At 35.5% G+C, this 10,423-nt stretch overlaps 1 protein-coding gene across 1 annotated transcript; it reads left to right on the top strand.

Annotated features, from left to right (window-relative positions):
- The first annotated feature begins 214 nt into the window (after positions 1-214).
- LOC113757302 (histone acetyltransferase HAC1-like) lies at positions 215-8,319 on the top strand. The gene is made up of 11 exons (XM_027300660.1): positions 215-655; positions 756-1,034; positions 1,846-1,974; positions 2,621-2,821; positions 2,919-3,061; positions 3,168-3,480; positions 3,903-4,042; positions 5,416-5,494; positions 5,603-5,995; positions 7,302-7,519; positions 7,632-8,319. Exons 1-11 carry the CDS (start codon positions 215-217, stop codon positions 7,744-7,746), a joined length of 2,451 nt encoding a protein of 816 aa, XP_027156461.1. The 3' UTR covers positions 7,747-8,319.
- Positions 8,320-10,423: the final 2,104 nt, after the last annotated feature.

The following is a 10,423-nucleotide window of genomic DNA, read 5'->3' as shown; positions in this document are numbered from 1 at the left end:
CAATTGAGTCAAAGGATGTCACGAATAACTACAAGTTCTGTGCTGTGATAAATTAAACCAAAATGAAGTTATTATCACCTGTTTGGGGAACATCATATCCTTTTTGCAAATGTACATGTGGTGTGAAGGCTGGGCTGCATAACTTATCTTATACTTATGATGCATTGAAATTAACATATAATCTTGTATTTAGGTCAAACCTTGTAGCATTCGTATGACTAGTGTACAGGAATACAAGTTTGGTTGCCATTTGGTTGTGAACGAGAACATCGTGCTTTCTAGGATTTTTCTGGGAATAGAAACTTGTAGATATTATGAATCCATCCTTTTTTATCTGTATTTACTTTTTCTTGTGCAGAGTAAAGCAAAAGCAGAAAAAAATCAAGCGATGGAACAATCAATGAGTGAAAATTCTTGTCAGTTATGTGCAGTTGAGAAGCTCACTTTTGAACCACCACCGATATATTGCACCCCATGTGGTGCTCGCATTAAAAGAAATGCAATGTACTACACAATTGGAACTGGTGATACTCGGCATTACTTCTGTATTCCTTGCTACAACGAGGCTCGTGGAGACACCATCATAGCCGATGGAACAGCAATCCCCAAAGCAAGGCTTGAGAAGAAGAAAAATGATGAGGAGACTGAAGAATGGGTACATAACATTTAGCTTTTTCTGCATTTTTGCGTTTTTCTATTTTTTTTGTTCATCAGATGGTTCAGTGATGTTGGATGTTATTTCACTTTTTTTATAGTGGGTTCAATGTGACAAATGTGAAGCTTGGCAACACCAAATTTGTGCATTGTTTAATGGTAGAAGAAATGATGGTGGACAAGCCGAGTATACTTGCCCAAATTGCTATGTAGAAGAAGTTGAAAGAGGGGAGCGCAAGCCATTACCACAAAGTGCTGTCCTTGGAGCAAAAGATCTACCAAGAACCATTTTGAGTGATCACATTGAGATGCGGTTAGCAAAGCGACTGAAACACGAAAGACAAGAGAGAGCAAGTGTTCAAGGAAAGAATATTGATGAGGTGGTACTTTAGACACATCTTGATTTTTTTTCTCAAATGTTGATGGATGTTTTTAGTTATTTTGAATCTAATTATAAGTGCTTAAATGTTTTGTTATAGCCTATAGCCCATCTATGCAATTCTATTCATTTCTTGGAATCTTGATGAGAAGTAATCTGTCTTTTGAATGTTGTATTCTCTTCTTCTGAATCTAATCTTTGGGAGTGGCCATTAACCAGCTGACAATGTTTCAAGTTCATATGCTATTAGAGGAATAGGATTTACTGGCTCTGGATTATTAAGCATACTCATTATAACCTGTTTGCAAGTTTAGATATTAGTGACAGCTGTTGAGGGGCCTTGTCTTGTCTGTTTCAGCTTTTGTAGAGCTATTGAAAGAAGAGTGGTTGATAAAAATGCTGTTTACAATATTAAAAGCATGGATTTTGTATTGACTTTCTGTGACACTGCCTGGAAAGGCTTAATATAACAAATGAAAAAAGCTACTGGCAACATCTGAAAATAGCTTTTAGTTTAAAAGAAGCCATAATGTGCTGATATTATTCAGCTGAGTAGGGGTTTTTGCATTAGTGGCTTGCTGCTTCTCTTCTCAGATCTTTCCTGTCTGAATGCGAAGTGTTACCTTCTGTTCCTCCACATGGTGCTATTAGTGAAGTTTCTATATCATATTTATTCCATGTGGGAATCGTATTTACAAAAAGGATTTTGTTGTAGTACTAATTCTTCTACGATTGTTTAAACAAACTGAATATTTTCTTCTTCTTATCTTTGATATATTACTACTAATATCTTTATGCATCTATTTCACTAGGTTCCTGGAGCAGAAGGACTCGTTGTAAGAGTAGTTTCATCTGTGGACAAAAAGTTGGATGTAAAGCCACGGTTTCTTGAGATTTTCCAAGAGGAAAACTATCCATTGGAATTTCCATACAAGTCCAAGGTATGCGGTCCAAGTTATGTGAAGGTTATGTTGTGAAGGTGGTTTGAGGTTTAATTTTTAAAAGTTATATCCTTGGATTCTAAATTTCAAAATTTCTGTGCAATACAAGTTAACTGTTGGTATAAATCGCAGTTATCTTTTGTGCCTGGCCTAGGGAAATGTCTCTTTCTTTTTCTTTTTTATCAAGAGATCTTAGAGCTCTTATGTGTGTTCAAAATCCCAAATGTGTGGATCAATTTGGTTGTTTTTTGGGTTGGAGATTCGCACATGCACCTCTTCTGACAGTGTGGATCCCAATTTCTTGTCTTGCCTCTTTTTGGTGCTAAGGGGTGTCTAGACACAGAATAATGTTGTCAGTAATCAAGAATTATGATTTATGAGCAGAGACTCAACAAGTTGGAGAGGTATTGGGAATAGGTCAATATCACTAGGAGTAGCTCAGTTGTTATTCCTCAAATTTTCAGGGTGTGCCTGCACTTGAAATAAATGTTTTGCTGGATTGCTAAATAAATTTGTTTTTGTTGTGATCCAAATATCAGATTCTCTTTGCAAATGCTAATTGTCTTGTAGCCCTAGATTTTCATCAGATTTCCATCTTGTATTGCCTCTTACTTTTGGAACTCAACACTAAAAGCTGTGCTTCCAGGTATTACTCTTGTTCCAAAAGATTGAAGGGGTAGAAGTATGCTTATTTGGCATGTATGTTCAAGAATTCGGATCAGAATGCCAGCAACCCAATCATCGGCGTGTTTATCTTTCATATCTGGATTCGGTTAAATATTTCAGACCAGAGGTGAAAACTGTGACTGGAGAAGCTCTCCGTACATATGTGTACCATGAAATTTTGGTAAACTTTTTCATTTTCTCCAATGTTTTATTCTGCCTTTTTTTTTTTGGGGTTAATCACCAGACTAACAACTTTTACATAATGACATTTGCCCCAGATCGGATACCTGGAATATTGCAAAAAGCGGGGCTTTACAAGTTGTTATATATGGGCTTGTCCTCCACTAAAGGGTGAAGATTATATCTTATATTGCCATCCAGAAATCCAGAAGACGCCAAAATCTGATAAACTTAGGGAATGGTGAGCTAAAAGACTAATGGTTTACAATACTTTCGTATCTAGCACCTAAAATATTTTAGTTCTCCACAAAATAGATGTTTGATATGGTTTTGCTTTCTTGTTTCAGGTACTTATCAATGTTAAGAAAAGCTTCAAAGGAAAATATTGTTGTAGATCTTACTAATTTGTATGACCATTTCTTTGTAAATACGGGTGAATGTAAAGCTAAGGTAACGGCTGCTCGGCTACCGTATTTTGATGGAGATTATTGGCCTGGGGCTGCAGAAGATATGATATACCAATTGCAACAAGAGGAGGATGGCAGAAAACAGCATAAGAAGGGAACTATAAAAAAGACCATAACAAAGAGAGCTCTAAAAGCATCCGGTCAGACTGATCTTTCTGGCAATGCGTCAAAGGATCTGCTACTAATGCATAAAGTAATTTACTGCATCTGAACCTTTTTGGTTTTTGTTTATCTTCCTACCACAACAATACCAATCTCTTTCTCTGAATCTTGTTCTTTTTGTCAGCACTAATTAAGTTTTTCGAACGTCTTATGTTTTGTTTGAATTAGATGCAAAGATTCAATGGTTTCCCACCATAAAGCTTTTTGCTATTTTCTTTTCCTTTACTTTTCTAATTGAATTGCCGAACTGCCAGTTGAACAGATTCTCTAATGGCAACACAATGGGTAGGAGTGATGCAATTATTAGTTTATTGTTTTGGAACTTCTCACCAGCCTAAATGCTTTTCATGCCTAATTATGTTCAATGACCTGATTTTCTCCTTGAATACTGTTTTACAACTTAATTTTTGTGCTGATCTTTTTGGTTCTTGGGGGCTTTGCTTTTCATTGTAGCTTGGAGAAACTATATGTCCAATGAAGGAGGATTTTATCATGGTTCACTTGCAACACGCTTGCACTCACTGCTGCATTCTAATGGTATCTGGAAACCAATGGGTTTGCAATCAGTGCAAAAATTTTCAGCTCTGTGACAGGTATCTATTTCACTTTCCTTTTTGAAGTTTCTTAATAGCTGCCATTTTTTCTCTCAATTAAACAGAAAGACAAATCAAGAGAGTTGAGAATTAGTTGAGCAATTTGAATAAGAGAGGAGAATTTGTTCCAAGAGGAAAGGAATGCATTAGAGAGGAATAAACGAACTTCATACAAAAACATTTTTTTCCTGTTCAACCAAAGATTTTTGTTTTTCTTAATTCTCAATGGAACTGCATCAATCGAGTTGCCCTTCCATAGAGGTCATTGGGGCTTGAACTTCGGAATTTTATGCATGGTTCTAAAGCTGCATCACAAGTAAAACTTGTTCATGGAAACTTATGGGATTCTTTCTTTTCAAATTGTAAGTATGCCTTACTGCAATAATATTTTACCTTTGTCCACCCGATGGCAATAGGATGCTGCATATCCTGCTCGATTTCTGTAGATGCCAACTTCTGATTGGCAATCCTAAACAAATTAATTACAAGATCTTGTGCCTACTGATTTGCTATTGCTTCTGATTGGCAATCCTAAACAAATTAATTACAAAAAATTGCTTTTGAATTTCAAGTCTCTTTCCTTGATAAAAAAAAGTGTGATCCTTGATGTTTGTAATTACCAGTTTCTTGTTTCGAGTGTTTTCGTTGAGTTACAGAATTATGTGAGGCATTTTAAACTTTTCTGGGGGCCAAGCAGAGTCTTCTTTGGGAGGTTAGTCAAAGGAGAAAACAGTCTGAGAGAAGTGCTTTGTCCTTGGTTTGATCATCAAAGTTTTTATTTTCATGCACAAATAATCAACAACTTTGACCAGGCCTTTCAGCACTAGTTCAACACTGGAATACCAAATGCGCCTGGAATTCTGTAGGCAGCATACGGAGCCAAGTTCCATAAGCTGCCCTACATTTTCATTTGTTTTGGTAGAGAATCCTGATACTTTCTAAGCATTTTCCTTGTGGGTGAGTACAAAAGGACCGGCTAGAAAAGGAGGATACAGAGATGGAAGGTGATTGGAACTCCTGTACACTTAAGAGAAGCATCCAGTATGGCTTGACCATAAATTGAGTCGTGGTTGTAATTAAAGCTTTCTTTTTTCCCCTGGGCAACAAATTCTGCGATTAGTTAGGGGTATGGTTGAAGGAGAGAGACAAAAAATCCTATCAAATTGAAAAACTACATATCTGTTTGTGATTATAGTTAAACTTTCATGGTAAATTTTTACTTTGGAGATTAATCTGAATCAGCCTGTATAAAAGTGCTATTTTTGGGTTACGAGTCATTTTACCAATGTCTAATTGATGGCAGGTATATTGTGATCTTTTGTCTTAATTAGTCTATGCACTGGTTTATACTGAACATAGCTTTGATAATACAGGTGTTATGAAGCTGAGCAAAAACTTGAAGACAGAGAGAGACATCCTATCAACCAGAAAGACAAGCATGCTCTTTATCGAGTAAGTTCTTCAATGAGGCGCTACATAATAAAGGCATCCTTTTGCCATACTATTATTTCATTTTTCCTTTAGCAGTCCTAACATGGAAGAGATTGATAAAATTTTCAGGTTGAAATCAATGATGTACCAGTAGATACCAAAGATAAAGATGAAATCCTTGAGAGTGAGTTCTTTGACACCAGGCAGGCATTTCTGAGTCTCTGTCAAGGAAATCATTATCAGTATGATACCCTCCGCCGTGCTAAACATTCATCCATGATGGTTCTTTACCATCTTCACAATCCTACTGCCCCAGCATTCGTGACGACATGCAATATATGCTTTCTGGATATTGAAGCTGGTCAAGGCTGGCGCTGCGAAACTTGCCCAGAATATGATATATGCAATTCATGTTACCAAAAAGATGGTGGGATTGATCATCCTCATAAGTTGACCAATCATCCCTCCATGGCTGAACGTGATGCACAAAACAAAGAAGCAAGACAAATGCGGGTCTTACAGGTATTTGTTCCTTTTCCTAATTCAAGATTTTCAGTTCTTTATATTTACATTTTTTTAATTCTTTTTTCAGCCACGGTTGAGGGATGTTTATAGTTCTTTGAAAATTGACTTCTTTTTGGTTACTTTGAGTCTTGAGTTTTTTATCTTCTGGTGTATGGTGGGCATTGAAATATGTCACACCTGACAGCCTAGCAAGCATAAAGCTTGGATTTTGACAAATCAGTGAAGAGGAATTTTGTTAATCAATGCTAAGTGATTCAACAATGTTAAATATCCATTTCAGAAAAGTTATGAGTCACTGCTGTGCATTTGTTGTTTGTATTAATACTTTTGCTTTGTTTGTCTGTGCTGTGACTGTACTGTATATTTTACATGCTTTGTTTGTCTGCTGTGCATGTCCTGCATTTTGTGACATGCCATATATTCTGCTGTGTTAATAAATGAGGAACCTATAAGGCCTGAGGGCTGCTGTTCATGTTATTTCCTTTTCTTCCTATTTAGGGAACTAGGTGTTGTCTAAACCTGTGCATCAATTTCACAGATGCACTGAAAAAGGTATTTTTTATTGACTAAACAATCAAGTGATTCAAGACCATGTTGTGCATCAACTTGAAGACCTGTCATGCAAAAGGCATCCTTGGCTCCTCACCTTCATTATTTTTACCTTTTTGTTTAGATGGACTGGCATTTAACGGTGTAAACGAATCGAATCGAAGTTCGATTCTCAAACTCTCTACGAGCTTGAAAGTCAAGCTTGAGTTCGATTCGATTTAATATCGATAGGCTCGAGTTTGATTGGAGAGCTCGAAACTTTATTTAATTTTGAAATTTTTAATTTTATCAATCATACATATATAATATCTATATAGTAAAATAGTAAATGTATAATCTTATAGGAAATATTAATAAACAAATATTAAATGTACGAAAGTATTCGAGCCTAATCAAACCTTAACGAGCTGAATATATGCAAGGTTGAATTCGAATTGATACTTTAATCAATTCTAATGCTTTTTCGAATTTGAGTTGAGTCTGAACTGTTCATTAAGGACTCAGTTCGTTTACAGCCCTACTGGGAGTTGCCTGAATGAATAAAATGGTGAATATAGTCATTGATCACTACAATTGCCTGTGTGCTTCGTAAATTATTTGTCCAAATTTTTTTATTAATTTATTATGCTACAATAAGGATGCTTGGTTCCAGAAGAGCTTGTAGTATATAGGTGGTGGTTGCTTGATTACGAAAAATATTATCATCTTAAGCTGTTTGGTGAGTCTAATATGATTGGGCTACTGGTTTTTGCAGCTTCGTAAAATGCTTGACCTTCTGGTGCATGCTTCTCAATGCCGTTCTCCACAATGTCAATACCCGAATTGCCGCAAGGTTAAGGGTCTTTTCCGCCATGGAATACAGTGCAAAACACGTGCCTCTGGAGGCTGTCTTCTCTGTAAGAGAATGTGGTATCTCCTTCAACTGCATGCCCGAGCGTGCAAAGAATCTGAATGCCATGTTCCACGTTGCAGGTTTGTTTTCAAATGTTCCCCCATCGTTAAGGATTTCATGCTGATTGCCATTAAGAGAAAAATCTCTCTCTGGTTTAGCTGTATGTTTACACATGCCTGGGTAATGATGCAGAGATTTGAAGGAACACTTGAGAAGGCTACAACAGCAGTCTGATTCCCGACGCAGAGCTGCTGTGATGGAAATGATGAGACAGCGTGCTGCGGAGGTTGCTGGTAATGCTGGATGAGCAAGTTGTACATAATGGATGGATACTTTGAAGAAATGCTTCTAAGAGTAAGGTAGATTAATTACACATCTTAAAGAGCTTATTCTGTGGGCTGTAACCGGGTGCCGACGATTAAAAACTGCACTTGTTGATAAATTAACTGGATAAAGCTCCAAGGCAAAAGAACTGATAGGAGGTTGACTGGGTATATTCCTGGGCTATAATTCTTTCATACGTACCTCTCTGAAGTAGCTCCATGGTAAAGTTCATATGTCAGAGCTGCTTGCTGCACTTCACTCAGCTGCCTTTTTACAGGGAGAAAGTTTGTCTCAATATCCAAGCTTTGGGGCTACGAGTGATTCTTTTATTTTTGGTTCTCATGTATTTTATGGTTGCCATCCTGTGTTGGCCTGTGTACCATAGCTCTAGTGAATCTACTGATCTCATGTTTGTAGAATGTTTACCCGCCGAAGGAAAATTGTGTTGGGAGATTCGAGTATCTTTTTCTCCACTCTCTTGTTTCATCTCTTCCCTAACCCTATTTTCTGGGTGAACTTTGATCTTTAAATGTCTGTAGATGGGCTTTGTTTCTTCTTTCTTTTTGTGTTTCTTTAATGTAAAGGTTGGAAGAAGCTAAAGCCTACAGCTGTTGCCTGTGGCTCCTGTTTACAACCCTTTGGAATTGGAGGTAAAGTAAATTCTTGTTAGGCAATTTATTTTTTCTTTAGAGCTGCAGAGTAAATGACTGAACGTGCATGCGCAGGTGTGACCACGTTAGGAACATAAAATATGTTCGCTGTTTAGACCGTCTACCATGTAAGATATGATGCATCAAAGGCTCATGGCTACTCCTTGTAGTTAAATTTTGTTTACTAGCTTAGCTTATCCAGCCGAATATGGCTATGGTACATGTTGAAATTAGTTTTATTGGCCCAAGGACCGTCACGGGTAGGTGGGTGAGCTGTAAGCATTGCTCTTCAGATGTTTCGATTGTGAAGACAAAAAGAAGAATGCGAATTTGCCTCTGGATTTTGCTCTAAATTGCCTGAATTCCTCTTGATTGATTGAGTTACATATAAACTACTTTAACAGATGTTTTTCCTTGTTAAAGCTACAGAAATTAGTTTTTGATATTCAAATCCCTGCTTTTAATATGGTTCGACTAAGAAAGGTTTTGTATCTGACTATTAATCATTTGAACAAGCGAACGGTACTGGTGGGATTGGCATCTGTTCATACCATGGTTCAAAGAATCCGCTGAGTTTCGGATTCAGTCGAGTCGTCATCGGAACGGCACTTTCTGTTTCAATACCGGGGTGAAATGATTTTGAAATACATGAATGGCAGATAATTCGATCGAGAAGTTTTCGATAAGGATAGAAATGGTCGACTCGCAAGCAGGCGTCTTGAATTAACTCGAATTCAACAAAAAAAAAAAAAGTACATTTTACAGATTTTTTTTCCTAATTTTTTATTATTTTTGTTTAGTATATTTTTATATTATTCACAATTTTTAAAATATTAAATATTTTAAAATTTGTGTCTCGTCAAAACAGCGATTAATATGTCGAGATCGATGTGAAACAGTCCAAGCCGCGATCGTGAGCCATGGTTTACACTCTTTACATAATGCAACAATCAAATATAAGTATTTTGGATAAGTATTAGGGAAAATCGTTCAAAACGTTTCTTATATTTTGTAAAATAATTTTTTTCGTCCCATTTTTAGAAGTGTAATTTTACGTTCCTTACAAATTTACAATGGTCAAATTTGGTTCCTACCTAAATTTTCGACTAATTTTTTTTGTCGTAATTCATCACGTACCTTACATGTGATCATTTTTTAGGCGCAAAATTATCAAATTAAAATTTATATAATCCAATTTATATTCCCTTACAATTCACAAAATGAATTGTTTCGTCCCTCACATTTCATAAAATAAATTTTTTCATCCCTCACATTTTGTAAAATGAATTTTTTCATCTCTTATTAACCATGCATACGAATAGTTTTTTTTTTTTAAATCCATTTATATATGTATTTGATTTTACTTGAACAGTACGGATAGCATATAATATATCTCTATTTGATTTCATCTAAACAAACTAATTATAGTTGTACACATGCTATTTAATATATATATATGGATTTAAATATAACAATTTTGTTTTAAACCCAATATATCTATTTGATTTCACCATGTGAATCTATTCAAGATTTGTGGCCTTTTCTCTTTTAATAATAATTCATTTATTGAGTTGTGCAATAAGATTATCTAATTAATCGGTCCTAAATCGAATTCTTTAGTCATGCTAACAAATTGCAATTTAAATTTGAAATTTCTATTTGCCACCTTTAAGACCAACAGTTGAATATCTTGTGATTGTTTTAAAATTTGAAAGTGTTAATCATCTACTTCTTTTTGTCATACTTTTTCTTTATTTATTTTTTCTATCCAAATTTAATTCATTATAAACACTTGATAATGTTTAGGATTAAATGTTTTTTTTTTCAATTTTCAAGTAAAAGAAAATGAATATAAGTGAAAAATTAACAAATTTTTTTAAATCCCTGTATATATCTATTTAATTTCACCTAAATAGTACGTTCAGGCGAAATCAAATAGAGATATATTACATGCTATTCGTATTATTCAGGTGAAATTAAATAGATATATGTATGAGAAAAATTATTCAT

Source organism: Coffea eugenioides, unplaced genomic scaffold (assembly GCF_003713205.1).
Source record: "Coffea eugenioides isolate CCC68of unplaced genomic scaffold, Ceug_1.0 ScVebR1_2932;HRSCAF=4056, whole genome shotgun sequence".
NCBI lineage: Eukaryota > Viridiplantae > Streptophyta > Magnoliopsida > Gentianales > Rubiaceae > Coffea > Coffea eugenioides.
This window is presented reverse-complemented; position numbering and strand designations above follow the sequence as displayed.